The 16,389-nt window shown below is 38.9% G+C and overlaps 1 protein-coding gene across 1 annotated transcript; it reads right to left on the reverse strand.

Moving 5' to 3' along the window:
* Window positions 1-4,639: 4,639 nt before the first annotated feature.
* Window positions 4,640-10,390, reverse strand: LOC102471964 (toll-like receptor 11). Its single transcript, XM_006149416.3, has 3 exons — window positions 10,218-10,390; window positions 9,113-9,178; window positions 4,640-8,270 (listed from the first exon to the last, which is right to left on the reverse strand). Exons 2-3 carry the CDS (start codon window positions 9,139-9,141, stop codon window positions 5,498-5,500), a joined length of 2,802 nt encoding a protein of 933 aa, XP_006149478.1. The 5' UTR covers window positions 9,142-9,178; window positions 10,218-10,390; the 3' UTR covers window positions 4,640-5,497.
* Between the last annotated feature and the right edge of the window lie 5,999 nt (window positions 10,391-16,389).

A 16,389-nucleotide genomic window follows, 5' to 3' on the forward strand; every position in this document is an offset into this window, starting at 1 on the left:
GCAATTATTTGGAGCCTGCACACTGACTGACTTGCTTAAACAGCCTGAAAGGGTGGTTGCATGCAAATGTAAAGGGAACTAAGGTTTTTCCTCATTTAGGAAGGACCAATGACACCCCTGCTCTAAAGAAGAGTATGTAGGAGACACATTCGGATCCATGGCCATTCTGTCTTGGATGGCCCATCCTAGAAGTCTGGTGTTCCAGAGCATGCTGTGAGTGCACTCAGGCCTTACAGACGGACTCCACTGTGCCTCCCATGTTTTTAACAAATGTGCTAAGGTGTGTTTTTGACCCTTCTAGATTACCTAACTTCTCCCAATGGCCTCATCTAGAGACAACAGTGAGAAAGTTTGGCCTGGTCTCAAAAAATATTTCTTTAACTGAGATCTAAATTAGCCCAGCCTCTAGGGAAAAAAGGGAAAGGTGATGAGGACTGGTTCTAATCTGAAGAATAATTTGGCTTTAGGCCTTGCACCAGAATATCAAATGTAAGTAGAGGGACTAGCAGTTAGCGTAATGGCTATGTCGCTGGACTCCCATGTAGTCAACCGCGATTCGAGTCCCAGACCCAGTGGCTTAAAATTCACGCCGGGTGCGTGTGTGTGCGTGCCCAAGATCCCGAGAGGAGAATGGAGAAGGGATTGTGGCATGACCATTCTCCCTGGGGGGGTGATTTCTCGCTTTCTGTCTCTCTGTCTCTCTCTGTCTGGCGAGTGCACACGCCCTATAGCAAAACCCTCTTAAAAAAATTTCAGTAAAAGCATCTATATATATTTTTACATATATATTTATTATTTACACACACACACACACACACATATATATATATATATGTATATATATATATATATATATGTTTTCCTACAAAAAAAGATGATGCTAGACTTGGGAATAAAAATATAAGTGCAGGAGTTTCTATGAAGCTAAAGAATATAAGGAGAGAGGTTAGTATTGCAAAGAATTTATAAAACATCTCCAAACCTTATCTGTCTGTTTTGTTCTTTCGACAACTCTGCCCATATACCAGCCTCAGCTGTTGGGAATGTTGTGAATTCTGGATCAGCAACAACAGTTCTATTTATAGTGGTCTGCAAACTATTGCCTCACTCATCTTGTGGATTTATCCATTCATGCTCACTCCAGCCAGAGAAAACTGAAGTAAACATTAAATCAATACTATGTAAGTTGAATTTATCCAACATGAATACGCTTCACACCAGTCCAGAGGAGGATACAAAACACATTATCCAAATAAATAAATAAATAACTAACCACGTTATCCTCAACAGATAGTAACTCATCCCTGTGAACCATAACTGTCTTGCTTCTCTATTTTCCTTCTTAATTTTTTCCTTATTCTCTCCCCCTTTTCCCAAATTTAACTTACAAGCAAAGTGATGTGAAGTGATGAAATGTATTAAAAAGAAAGTATGCTGTAGTGATCACAGTGATTGAATGTAAAAATAAATAAAACATAAAAAATTTGAAAAAGAAAATATCTTCATCTTCTTGGTGTAGCACATCTTATAATAAAGTGAATAAAGAGTTTTCTCAAACTAAAAAATAATTAAGTTAAATTTAAAAAGGATTAAAAAAGAAATGACATGAGAGCATGGTGATCAACTGTGGATACCAGAGACAGTGTGGGAAGAGAGTGAGCAGCAGGGGGCAGGAGGGAGGGAATCAAGGAAAATAAAGAAAAAAAATTAATGGATACAGAAGTGAAAAATTATGTTGATGATTATGTGTGTGATTATATATTTGACTGGATTAATGAACAGTATCTTCACTCTGGGAAAATTTATTTTGTATGTTGTAAAGATATATAGTTATTAAATGTAAAAATTTTAAAAAAGAAAGGGAAAAGTAAATTACAATAAAAATTATTATAAAAAATGTTTAAATCAATATATGATTGCCACACTGAATAGAATTTAGAATGTATAAATGGAAGCAATAGCAACAGTTCAAAATACGGAAGGGGAAACCCCTTCTGGATCTACATAGATCAGATACAGAGTCTGACATGTGTTCTGTGTCTCTTAATTTAAGAAATATATAATCGAGGTCAGCAGGTGGCATAGTGGTTAAGGTGCTGGATTCCAACATGGCCTACCATGATTCAATTCCTGGACCTGGTGGCTTGTCTTCTTGCTTTCCCTTTCTCTCTCTCTGGTGCATGTGTCCTATGGCAAATTTAAAAAATAATAATAATAAATAAAATAGTGAAGACAGTGTGAGAAGAGGTTGGGAGATGGGAGAGAGTGTGAGGAAAGAAATTAAGAAAAAAATAGAGAGACAAGACATTTATAGGAAACAGAAATGGATTATTATCTGTTGATGATAATATATATAGTATTCTCAACTAGACTGCTGTGAAGTGTATTCATGTTGGGTAAATTCACTTTACAAGCTAAGTAATGTATAGTAATTGAATGTATAAAATAAGTTAAATGTAAAAAAAGGAAAAGGAAGTATATGTCTCACTGGTGAATTTAAAGACATCTGAGAGGAAACTTGGAAGTATGAAAAATTAGTAATGGTAGAAAACCTGGAATATCTAAGTTGCAGACCAGAAGACTATGAACAAATGAAGGTTGTTCATTTAATAGAGGAATTGAATTAGTCCTACAGCATCCCGCAAGTACAGAATTAGAAATAATAGGTAAAAGTTATAGGGAGACATGTTTTAATTCAACATGGAGAGTAATATCCTAGCAGAAACCTATTTGATGATGGAATAAACTACTTTGGAAAACTGTTTCTCATCATTAGTTTATCAGATAGAGGTTGAGAATGTGGTAAAGGAGATTTGAGTGTCAGATACTAATTTATTTCAATTCCAAAATTCTGTCTGATACATCTAAGATTATGTCAAAAAGAAAAAGCCAACCAGGTAATCTCAATGACATAAGAAAATGTCATGAAAACTATGAGAGTTGAAAACCTCAAGTTCATATTAACATTGATAGAAATGAATGGTACTTTTTAAGAGTCACAAGTCAATAGAATATGAAGGGGAAAAAAAAAAACATTGAAACATGGAAATTCTGTGTCTGTGGCTTTGTCAGCAAAGTTCTGGAGTTATGCTCTGGGACTACAAATGGCCCAACTGCATTAACTGAAGAAATTGTTATTTATTTATTTATTTTCCTGCAAAAATGTGTGTTGAAAACTTTCACCATCTCAGTGGCCAAGGAAAACTCTGTAAGGATGGTGTAGGAGGTTCAAGGTATTTTTGAGGCTGAGCAAGATATGAGGTACACTAGCACACAGGAGTTTTTTAGGGAGCTTCTTTGACAGATTTACATGCAGAGGGAGTCCTTCACAGCAGGAGACCTCCCAAAGGCTGAGGCATGGGAGTCACCAACCCTGAAGAGGAGAGCTAGGGATCTCCCAGGGAACAAGGGGATCAGAAACGAAAGTTCCTTTAGGTGATGCTGCTCACAACCTAGAAAAAAATTCTGTGTCAGAGAGCTCCAAAGAACAGCTGCAGTTTGCCGTCTTTATAGCCATAGAGGCTTCTTATTGTGGCTAACAAGTAGCGGGAACAGCATGCCAAGGAGACACTTCTATATGGCTAAAATTCTGCTTATCTGGGACCAGCAGTTAGCGTAATGGTATGTCACTGGACTCCCATGTAGTTGACCGCGGTTTGAGTCCCAGACCCGGTGGCTTAAACTCTTGCCAAGCGCGTGTGCGTGCGTGCCCAAGATCCCGAGAGGAGAATGGAGGAGAAGGGATTGTGGTGTGGCCATCCCCCCTGGTGGCTGATTTCCTGCTTTCTTCTCTCTGTCTCTCCCTGTCTGTCTGGCGAGCGCACGCGCCCTATAGCAAAAACCTCTCAAAAAAAAATTCTGCTTATCTGAACTATGTAGAAAGCACTGAAATAGGTAAAAATTTTGGCAGTGGACCAGCCTGGTCGCACAGTTGGTAGCAAATTGCATTGGAGTGCTGGGAGCCAAATGGCAGCCTGCACAGGTTTGAATCCCCGGGAAGGCCTGAAAAACACAGCAGCCATGTGTGGGTGCCCAGGATTCTGTGGAGCTGGAGGGCTGGGGGAAGGGACTGCAGTGTGGTAAGACCCTGTCCAGGGGACTCTCTCTCCCCTTCTCTTTCATGAGTACAAATAAAATAAATGAACTCAAGAAAATGTTGGCACTGGTGGGCTTTGGCTAGTTGTGAAGAAGTAAATAGCCTAGGGACCAATTTAAGGAAGCCATTTTAGAGACAGATTTCTGAAATAGATAAAGTTTATTTGTGGTGGTTTTGTTCTGTTTTTGCTGTTTTTCCATGTTTCAGCATTCATATTTTCTTCCATGCTTGTATTATACCAGCAGAAAGCAGAAAATTACTCAAATTATTAGCAATTAATCTACACTAAGGTGTTCATTTTTGAAAGAGAAATGATTTAAAAACTTTTACTATTACGAAACTAATACATGCTTATTTTAAAAATGAACAACAGGAAAGTATAAGAAGTTTAAATCATCCACAGCTCAATTCCTAGGGTCATTTCTAGCATTCTTCTTTTTAATTTTTGCATACATTAGATACACGTGCAATTATTTTCAAACTGGAAACTTAGTAATGCTGTTTGTTCATATTCATGTTTACTATCATATCATAAGTCTTGTCTATTTATTTATTTATCTATACATTCATTCAAAGTACTTTATCTATTTGAGGGCACAGAATCTTTATTCCATGCAAAATTTCTGAAAATCTGAGAGAAAATTCTTGGAAATAAATCATGTGCATGTATTTTTAAAGTGTTTGCCCCGTTTTTGCTGACTTTTACTTTGTAATGAGGCAAATTGTCATCGGATAGAGGTAACTAGAAGACAGCTGAAAGCACAGACTACTGGGTTTTGACTCAGGAGAACTGGGGTCAGATCTGAACTTTGTGGCACAGGAACTGTGCCAGGGTGATAAATCACTGAACCTTTATGTGCTGGGATTCCCAGCTGTAATACAGGAACTAAGCTATTATCCTCACCCCTGTGATACTGCTTTGAAAACCAAGTGAGTTAGGGAAACTAAATTTGCTGAACCTTTAGTGAATTGCAAGCATAGTTTCAATTTAACTTTAGAACACTGACAAACAGCTCATTGATTTTTGCCCCATTCCTCTGGAATAAAATAGCTTTTTACTAAAGAAATGAATAAATTTCTTTCAACAGAGACAGAATGAATCCCCTTTGAAAAATGAGCATCGGATTTTCCAAACCCTTTTTGTATCTTCTTTTCTGGGGGATGCCTTCTGTTGTGAAAAGACTAGTAGGTATCAGAACTAGTTTTTGAATTAACACCTTGGTTCCAAGTGCTTTCAAATGTGATTTCCCATTGGCATCTGGTGTCTTTATCTGTGCTGTTTTTACTTTGAGAAGTGAGGTAAGCATTGCCTGCTGACTCCCCCTGTGAGCCTACCTGTGATGGTATTGAGGCCCCTGCTGAAAGTTATTCCTGCATGCCTACCTCGTTTTTTCCGAGGCCCTAATCCTCTCTCTCTTGTCCAGCTTTCCTTAGCCTTCTCCGAAGTTGCTCACAGAAGGCATTCCATTCCACTTTTCCTTGGGACAGATCAAAATAATCCTCCTTCTGGAGCCACCGGAGGAGGCGGTTGTAGCTGTGTAGCTGCCACCGATCAATGGGATCCAGAAAGAGCAGCAGAAGGCGAGCCGTCCCAGGCCTGGCAATCAAGTGGTAGGTGGCAAGCCTTAACTCCAGATTGCACCAGGGGCTTCCCAGGGCCTCGCAGCTGAGCACACAGAGGGTGGTTCGGCTGTTCTCCATGCTGGCGATCATAGCATCCATCCTGTCCTGTCCAACCCCAAAGTCTCTCTCAGGCAGGCACAGCCTCAAGCCCCCACCACTTGGAGGAGGCTTTTCTAGGGCAGGAACCAGTTCTTTCAGCACCCAGTCTTGGTTCTCTACACAATAGGAGATAAAGACATCATAGTGGAATTGGCTTCTGGGGCCCCGCCCACCCAATTTCAACCACCAGGCATGCAGTACAGTGCGGACGTGGTGAAGCCAGGGCCATTTGGGACACACAAGCAATGCGAGAGTAGTCAGCAAAAGCACCAGAATGAAGCTGGCGAGAAAACTCTGAAACTCAGCGTCATGTGGGCAGTGACTAGAAAGGAAGGAGAGCAGTGGAGTCTGAGAGTAGTCAGAGGCATTGGCCATGCAGATGGATTTCTCCAGCCCATACACGTAGGTGTTTGGAGCCCTTGCTGCCCAAGGTCCCACCCAGGAGCTTTCACACTGGCAGGTGAAGGTAATATCTGAGAAATAAACATATTGAGGCATTTGTGGGATTAGCTCCTGGAGGCTACTGTCCAGCCCCAGGGTCCATTCAGAGTTGAGAAGCAGTAACCGGAGGGGGCTCAAGTCCTGGAGGCTAAGGACAGAAAGGTTCCCAACGTTGAGGTTGCTCAATGCCAGCACCTGTAACTGAGGCAGCTCCTTCAGTAGCACCTCCAGCTTTACTGAACTCGATGACTTAGAGAAGTAGTCCAGGTCTCCTAGCTCTAACACTCGCAGGCTGGGCATCCCAGACAGACTCAGGTCACTTGGACCATTATGATCAGACCAGAAGTGCAAGTGCTCCAAGGCTGGAAGCTGTGGGAAGAATCTCTCGGACAGATGACTTGTGAAAATGTAGGGGTCGCAGCCTCGCAGAGTGAGGTAACGCAGAGAGGGGAAATGGAGTGTGATATTTTTCTGAAGCAGTTTCACGTACGTTGTTTGTATGGTAAGATTTTCCAAGAACAAGAAAGGTTCTCCACTGGGGACACTAAACTGAAGCAATGTTTCTGTCCATACCTCCAGGCTGAGCAGTGCAGGAGGCCAAGGAGGGTAGATATCCAGCATCATAAAAGATCCTAGCTGCAGATGGTTCAGTTCCTGGGGACCCTGTAGCTGATTGCCTGAAACTCTCTCTAAATAAGTGCCCAGGAGGTTCAGTGAGGTGAGGGCAAGAAGAGAGGAGAAGCAATCTGGTTTTAGAACCTTAATTTGGTTCCAACTCAGGTCTAGAGTGGTCAGGCATCTCAGTCCCTGAAAGTTCTCACTGGATAAATTGGCAATGTAGTTGCCACTCAGCCAGAGCTCCTGAAGCTGTGGAAGAGAAGAGAAGGCCCCATAGGGTAGAGTATAGAGCTCATTGTAGGACAGATCTAGCACCCTCAGGTTTGAGCTGATCAGCCCTTGAGGAAGCACCAAGGTTGAGCCAAGCTTATTCATGGATAGGTTGAATCTCTGAAGCTGGGGCAGGGCACTCAGAAACTTGGGGGAAAGAAATTTCAGGCCATTGGCATGAAGGCTGAGGACTTCGAGGGAGTGGCAGCTTGAGAAATCTCCATCCTCTATGTTCTGAATTTTGTTCTTGCCAAGATTGAGTGCCCGAAGTGTGAAGTAGTTGGTCACATTTTCAGGCATTTTTTCTATACCTTTATCCACAAGGGAGAGGGAGTCCAGGTGGAGCAGCCCTGAGGCTGGGAGGCCTACTGCACTCACTGGGGTTCCATCCAACCTCAGTGACTGGAGCTGGAGGCCATGCAAGGCTCCTATGCCCACCTGGCTCAGCTGCAGGTTGCCAGACAGATCCAGCACCTCTACAGAGATGGACCATGGTATAGAACTGGCAGTATGAGAGGAACCAGGTACAAGATTTTGGAAGATCCCTTGCAGTTCCTGCAGCTCTGTCAGACAACTGTGTCTTAGGGTCAGATGACTAAGGCTAATGGGCAGCTGGATATTTTGGCTAGAATTCAGGCAGTAGCCTTCAAAAGAAAGGCTGTGGAGGGATCTGAGGGGCTCCAAGGCATCTGGAGAGAGGAACAGATTCAGGCAACAGGGGACATGATGCTCAAAGGAAAGGTGCTGCAGCTGGTCCAACCCTTGAAATACCCCAGATGTAATCTTGATGGGGCCCAACTGTAGCCTTAGAAGCTGAAGAGAGGAGAACTTAGCAAAGGCATCAATTGGCAGGACTGGAATTGTGCCCTGAAGGCAAAGCACCTCTATTTTTTCGGGTATTGCTGTCAGAGTCTGAGCCAAGTCTTTAACATTAGAGCATGATGCAAAAAAGTGTAGTCCTGGGGCCAAGGAACAGAATGGGATGTAATAGGAGAGCCTAGGCAATAGGGAGGCATCTGCTATGGTGCAATCAGGGGCAGTCCAGGCCCAGCTCACCACACTGAGATTCATCAGTCCCAGCAGTAAGGGAAGAAGAGGAGTCTTTCCATCCTTTGCACTGCTTCTGTGAAAAGAGGAGAAAGAATAGAATTGTCAGATCCTACAATGGTGCAAAATCCCAGCCCAGGGCCTTCTAATATATAACATTCTTAGGAGCTCTAAGATATACTGGACAAACAACTGTGATTACAATATTAAGGAAGCATTTGGCCAAGTAGAAGACTAAAGTTGTACATTCTGACATGTGCCCCTCTGCAGATAGAGAGCCAGTGGAGACAAAGAGAGGGCAGCAAGAAGAACCAGACTCAAACTCGTGATATATCTCAGCAGAGAAGTTGGTGACACTTCCCGGTCTACCTGTTGAAGATGATTAGCTCGCATTACTAAGTTCTTTGGAGAGAAGCTCTCAGCTATAATAGCCTTATTCCAGGACTAGATGTCAAATTTATTTGTCCATTTTAGAATGGGTTGAAGGAAAAAAAAATATCTGAACACATACTCTTAGTTGATCCTTAACCACTGGCATTTGTGTGCTCAATATTATTATCCTTATTTTACTGATGAGGCAGTTAAATATCAAAAAGCTATGTTACTGGCATTAAGTCAAATAAGTAGAAATTGGCAGAGGGTGGACCTCAGTTTTAGGTTTTTGCCTCCAAGGTTGCTGTTGTCACTACGGAAAGTCTCAGGCAGGACTCAGGATACATTTCTAGTGAGTTGTATTACTGACATTATGGAAAACAGAAAGTCCCAAAATTTAGTTAGGTACAACATCAAGAATATAAGAAAGCAATGATGAGGTGGAAAAAGCAGTTAAAGGAGGTGCAGAATCTTGATACCTTCACGTTCAGCACTCAGTGCTGAAGGTAGCAGGCTGCTTTGAGCATTTTGTCATTGTTTACTTACTCTCCTCTCATGGTAGAGCCTCTCCCCATTATGAAATGAGGCAATCCTATGTCCTCATTGAAGGCCCTGAAACAGTGGGAAAAGACAGGAGATAAGACTGGTGCTCAGGGAATGAGAGATGGCAGCTAACCACTAGTGCAGGGCATTGCCCTCCTGAGAGGGTTTGGCTTCCTCAGTAACTCATGCCCTTGGGCAAAGGAAGATTCAGTATTAAAAGACATGACTTTTCTCTCTCTCTCTCTTCCTTGAGTTACCAAGAGGATAATGTGCTTGGGGGATCACATAAAGCTGGCTCTGAAAGCCTGGAGGCGGCCATTTCCAAATAATATCCCTTCAGTGGCAGGAACATCATAGTTATACTACATGCCTCAGAATTCAGTGAAAAGTTCAGGGAAAGCTTGGGAGAATCATCTTTATGACTCAGACATCACTCACTATACCTCATGCTGCTTCACTCTATTGCCACGGCTACTCTTCCACATTTTTGCAAGATTGTCTTTGAACCCTGACTGTCAAATAGAGTGCACTATCGTTCTTTGATTTCTCTTTATATTATGGAGACTTACAGGACTGGAATAGATAAACCAGGAAGACACAATGGCCATGAGATAGAGATATGAGGAGTATATAAAAATTCTGAATTATTGAGTGATCCTCTGTTCTTGGGAAGCCAGGTTTGATGGTACAAGGAGACTTCAAAAATTAATGGAAAAATAGATTCAAATTATAAATTTATTTTGATGTAAATAACTTTTGAAGTCCTTTCATAATATACGTTTTCCATGAATTTTCAAAAGACCTCTCATATTACCCTAACATATAAAGAATGGCCAGTTAAATCATGGCAAATCCTAATCAAAACATCCCCTTTAAGTTCTGCCTAGTCCCTGCCTAGCTCCTGGCCTTTGGTCTGGCTTCTCCTGTATAAGGCCATGTTCCTTATGTGGGGCAATTCTCCAGTTTTGCTTTCTTCCCTGTTAATTACATTAATTGCTCTTCTACTTCAACTGCAAAGCTTACTTGGCATGAAGGCAACAGTTGGTTTGCCTTTGAACAAAGGAAGTGGAAACAGAGTTGAAATTTCTCAGGAAGAATTCTTTCTTACCTTCTCCTGCAGTGAAGAAGGAAAGGCCTGGTCTTCTGAGAATCTTTCCTCCACCATGGCCTCTGCCGTCTGTCACACGTATGTGTACCACCCTGCTACAGTGAAGGTAGAAAGTATCAAAGAATGAAAAGAGTGCTTTTTAAGTCTCTCAGCTTCTCCCATTTCCTTCCTAATAGCTATTTATGTTTCATGATTTCCTCTTTTCTAGTTTGGTCTGGTGATTTCAGTTCTTCCTAACTTTGTATTATATCCTCCTGATGTCAGAAGAACAAATTCCTTCTCCATTTCCCAGGAGAGTTTTCTTTCACCGTCTTTACCATTTCTACACACCTCCCCTCTTCCCAGTGATCCCAACAGACTTAATATGAAGTTTCTTTATAACAGGAAGATTGAAGAGAGACCTCCATTTTACTGAAGTTAAATGCACTGAGGTTGGGAGTGCAGAGAAGGGAGAAGAGGAAAGGTAAATTTCTATCTGAACTATAAAATCTTCTTTTCCAGAGGATATAAGCCATTGGGAAATTTCTAAGAAAGAAGTCATGAAATCAGAGCCTGGATTGAGTTTGGTAATTTAATATTCCAATGAGAGAAGGGCACCCACACGTTAATTCATGTCATGCTTAACTGGACTAAAACCCTTCTTGAATACTTTTTTTCCCCCTGCCTCTGTTCTTACAGTAACAATTATAATAGTTAAATTTTGTAGATATTAAAATAGTTTTCCCATCTTATCCTCCAAATTTGTTTTTCAAGTACCATGTGGAGGTCTTTTATTCTTTTGAGTACTGGGAAAGCAATTTTTTTTTTCACATACATATTTATAAATTTTGACTAATACCTTAGGCACTATAGTGCCTTACTTTTTTTCTTATTAACATTTTTGTCTTTTAAAACTTTTCTCTCTATTAAATCTGTCTTTTTTGCTATTTATTTGGATATAAAGGTTTGCTTACAAGGAATCTCAACCTCCTAAAGTAAGACTTTTGAAAAAAGACTTTTGCCTAATACATGTGTAGCACTGTTTGTTAACTACTTATGTCATACCCAATTTTCTTATCTTCTTGTCTAATACCACCTAAATTTTAATTGGATAACAATATGCCCAGTTTAGGAAATTAAATGACGTAGTTTCCCTTGTAACATCTTATTTATTTATTAATTATTTCATATTCTTTTATACATTAAATCACATTATTATTTGGCTTACAAAATGGATATTTCAACAGGTGAAACTTTCTTCCTATTACAGTTGATAAAACTACAAAATATCTTCAACAGATAATACCACATTTCTTTGTGCCATTAATGCTTTGCCTCTCTATTTTTCCTCTAAATGTCCTTCCTCAGATTCTCCTCTTTCACATACACTCTATCTGGTATTTACATCCATATACTGTGTTTCTATATCCTTTAGTTGATCAGTTTCAGTCATAGAGTGTGGACACTTGTTATATATTAAGTAGGGACATACTGATGCCATTTTCAGATAATAAGGTGACCCTGAGGATGCCAAGGAGTACTATAAAGGCTTATAAAAAAGGTAAGTGAACCTGAGTTCCTAATGGGAACCTGAAACTGCTTAACTCTGGCCTGCCATGGACTGATTACCTCTGTAAACATTTATGTGAGAAAAAAATCAAAATATTTGTTTTGCATAAGCTGCTGTTTCTTGGATTTCTATTACATGTAAATAAATCTAAGTCTAATAATACTTGTGACAATTCTTGGTCCCTAGATAGATCTTAAGTGTTCTTTTTGCCTCTAACACTTCAATGGGTAAAATGTGGAGTTACTAAATTATTTAACAAAAAATAAAAATTATTTATTCCAAATCTAACTAGAGTTTTTGCTACTTTGGAGATAATTGACTCGTCATTATTTTTTAAAATGGCCCTGTTTCTGTTAAGATAATTGAAAGCATGTTTTGAAAGATGAATGGTTAATGTTTTTTAAAAGAGATGGATATTTCAGATACAAATGTTCTTCAAAAAGTTCAAGGAAAATGTGTATTATGAAAATACACAGATACATATATGCACAGATTAAAAAAATTATTTTTGAGAGAGGTTTTTTTTTTTTTTTTTTCTATACTGCATGTGGACTCACCGGAGAGACAGAGAGAGATAGAAAAACATAAAGCAAGAAATCATCCCCCAGGGGGTATGGCCACACCACAATCCCTTTTCTTCCACTCTCCTCTCAGGATCTTCAGTATGCATGCACATGTGCCCAGCTTGCGTTTTAAGCCACTGGGTCTGGGATTCCAACTATGGTCGACTATGTGGGAGTCCAGCAACGTAACCATTACACTTTCTGCTGGTCCTGATTCCAAAAAATTTTTATACCCAAATAAACTTGGACTGTATTTCTACTGTTCCATGAACTTCCTGAAATTCTCTCATTTGTTTTTATAAAAAAAGCACAGATATATAAAGGGTAGGTAACCAAAGCATAAAAGTCAAAATCTCTTTTAATGAAAATTGGTTCTTATACGAATGGTAGATGGGAGGTTCCTGGGTAAATGTTTCTGTTTGGAAAGATTCAGCAGAGCTTCATTCAACTACGAGACATATCTCTCCATTTCCTTTTTTTTTTTTTGGTTCCTATTCTAGACATCTGGAACAAAAACTTCCAAGTCAAAGTTCATGGCCTGGAATCTCTCTCTCATTTACAGAAATGAGCTAATTGGAGTGAGAGAAGCACTAGCACTCCTCTCCAAAAATTGAGCCCACACTGAAATGTCTTTGAAAACTCTGTAAAGATACATGTTGTACAGAAAATAACATTATCCTTTACTTATATGTGAAGTAGAGGGCAACCTTAGGTAACTGAAATTTCTAAGAGCTTTACTCTAAATTATATATCCATTTCTAAGCACTGTTTTTTTAAGTTCATATCTTTTGTTAGTTAAATGATGCATACACGCTCATCATGGAAAAATGAGAAAATAAACAGACATAAAAGAGAAAACAAAGAATTTAAATTTCTTGTAATACCATGTTTCTATATGTATGTAAGATTATATAATTGTATTGCTTCACTGTCTGCCTTTATAACTCAAATAGCTGTATTTCACATATTAAACACTTTTACATAACTCTTTGCATAATTTGTGTAGTTATTGTCTTAAACCAACTGAAAAGAGATCCCTATGTGTTTCTTATACATTTATTTCTCTTCTACAATATTAATTTCTTGGGTAAACCCAGCCCTTTGACCTGCATGGCCATGCCATTCTAAAGGCAGTTTTTGAGGACCTAGCCGTAGTTCCCAGGAAAGGAATGTATGGCACAGAACTCTGACTGAACTTGATGTCAGCAGAACTGGCTCCTTCCCTCACTGTCAGTGACCTTAGACAATCCATCTGGTTTCTTTGGGTCTCATCTCATAAATAAATAAGGAAACCTCTATTCTATGTTATAAATTTGCAAGGATGAGCTGATCTACTATATGAAAGTGTTTTGCAAATTATAAAGAACTTTACAAAGAAAAAACATTAGTAATCATAATTGAAATCAACTCCATATGTACTATGTACATGATGTTATTCTGATTTACCTCATGTATTTATCACAGGCACTCTCCAACAAAAGTATTATCCTTAACTGTTTAATTGATTAAATCAAAGCACAAAGCTCAAGTAATTTACACAGGGTCATACAATTAATTAATAATAGATTGGAAACCAATCTATTAATACCTGCTTCCAGAATATTGACCCCTTTCTTCTCTAGTAAGTAAAAAGTGCGGGTTCTGCAGTTAGCCACCTGGGATCAGATACTATCTCCAACTAAGAAGTAACTCTTTGAGTCTGTTTCGTTCTTAGTAAATTGGAGATACAATAATACTGACTTGACCTCTTTGGGTTGTGGGAATTAGGAATGATGGGATCAAAAACAAGACAAGACCTCTCCAATAAAGCAATACACAGAGGATTATTACATGTAAACTCACATGCAGTAAAGAGCTGGGTGGATGGTGACCCCAAGGCACTCCCTGTTTCAACACTGAGTACTTACTTTGTTACATCTGGTACTGAGTTGTGTGCCACTGCTCTGCCACCCACTCACCCACCCTGAAGCAAACTGGGGCTTTTGAAGGAATTCTAAGAATTACACCTGAGCTGGGAGAGTGCTTGCTACCAGAGGCTAGTCAGCCACTCTCCTACAGTTGTCATAAATAGAAAATAAAGGAACAAATAGATACTCAGAACAGTCCCTGGCATTAAGCTAAGCCTCAAAATTATTGCTAATTATTATTCTGTCCATGTCAATAAGACCAAACTCTATAGTGGTGATTTTGAACAACTAAATTTGTTACTCTAAAAAACTCATTCTCTCTTTTCTTGTAACATTGTTTGTCCACATACCCCATGCTCTTATTTTTCCAGTAATCATAAGTCTACATAATGCTTGGTTTTTCAATACATTATGCTTCATGAGAGAACGAGTTGTAGTTGAGGGGAGATTCAATGTTTTATTAGCTTTAAAGTCAGTTATTAAACACCATGACTCATATCTGAAAGTGGAAAATATTCACTGTATATTTTCATTTCCCCTCAGGAAACCACAAATTAGCAAAATTATTTTCAAATGTCATGTTGCTGTATTCTTTTGACAGTCTAAATGCTCGGGGGGAGGGAAATACTATTTTTTTTTTTTACCATTATCATTAATATTCTTTCTATCTACCTCCTTTGAGATGCTGTTTGATGGTATATGAATTATATTGCTTGGTCAAATGATTTGGTTTGATGGTATATGAATTATATTGCTTGGTCAAATGATGATGGAGAGGATTATCAGTGTCTGAGGTTGAAAGAGGAGTCCATTGAAAAGCTAGTAGCCAAGGTAGGAAGTTCTGAAATTATGGTAGAAAAGCTGTCTTTCTTGACTAGGTGTCCTTTTTGAGCCTTTTGCTGGTCAGTCTCAGAAAATTTAAAAATCGTATACTCTGAGAAGGTTTATAGAGACTAGAAACATCTTCAATGAGCTATACAAGTGATATAGATAGATAGACAGATAGATGATAGATAGATAGATAGATAGATAGATAGATAGAAGAGGTCTGATAAGTAAGGTTGACTAAGGAGCTTGTTAAATTCACATATCAAAGTGGTAAATAGTGTCCTACCTGGAATATTTATGCCAAAATTCACAAATCATTGCCAATTTTGATGAAAAAATGATCTCTTTCTAAAGAAACCTTAAAAGGAAAATTGTGGCATGTTCATACTGCTCTTACATCCTAAATTTTCTGAAATAGTTTTGTTTTCTTTTTCTTCATGATATAACACATACACATGTGTAAGGGAGTGACAAAGAAGCACCCCATAGGGCTTGGTCATGCTAAAATCTTCCTTAATTCACTCAGGATTGCCTATCATGTTTTCAGGCCAACCAGCCTGGGGACTCAAACTGTGGTTTGCATATGGCTTCCAGATCTGCAGTTTGGTATACAACAGACCACACTACAGAGACTGGGCTTATTTTGAAGTCTCAATTTTGATTTGCAAAATATTACCACAGCAAATCTTTATGATCATTTTATTGGTACATTATTTCATAACAAAAAATAACTAACATGTAAAACAAAAGAATTGTTGGCAGTTGGAAGGAAGATAATGTTGGAATGTTCAGTAATCTTACCCTCAAATACCTCACTACTAATTCTAAAGAGGCTATTCCTGTGTAAAGGTGTTATTCATTTTACTTTTCATGCCTCTTCTCAAAATTCCCTTTGTTATATCCTTTATAGGTCAACTCCTATCTCCTTGGAAGGAAGGCTCTAATATAAGAAAATGTTTATCTTACCACATGAAAATTCAGAATCCATATCATATTAACTCAATGGAGCATTATAGTTCCTAAAAATGATAACTATAAAAACTTTCTATAACATGGGCACAAGTTTGACATCATATTAAATAAAACAGACATATAAATGAAAATAGTAGCATCAGAGTGACAACACTTCATTTCGGTAAAAATATTAGGTACTGAGAATGCTAAATATCTTAACTGATGTTGCTATACATGTAATCAAAATCTTCCCTTTGGGTGCTTATGAAGAGGAATTGTGTGAAAACAACAACATACACTTGGATGTCATTAACTATAATATTTAGTTATTCCATAGAAATTTTGGTAAATTGTTTCCAATAACTTATTTA

The sequence above is a fragment of the Tupaia chinensis genome, unplaced genomic scaffold (assembly GCF_000334495.1).
Source record: "Tupaia chinensis unplaced genomic scaffold, TupChi_1.0 Scaffold000260_1, whole genome shotgun sequence".
Taxonomy (NCBI): domain Eukaryota; kingdom Metazoa; phylum Chordata; class Mammalia; order Scandentia; family Tupaiidae; genus Tupaia; species Tupaia belangeri.

Excerpts from the sequence above, each read along its gene's own strand:
- LOC102471964 (XM_006149416.3), bottom strand. The coding sequence starts at position 9,141 with ATGGGGAGAGGCTCTACCATGAGAGGAGA. Across the intron at positions 8,271-9,112 it reads GGCTCTACCATGAGAGGAGA|AAGCAGTGCAAAGGATGGAA; the intron begins GTAAGTAAACAA and ends CTCTTTTCACAG.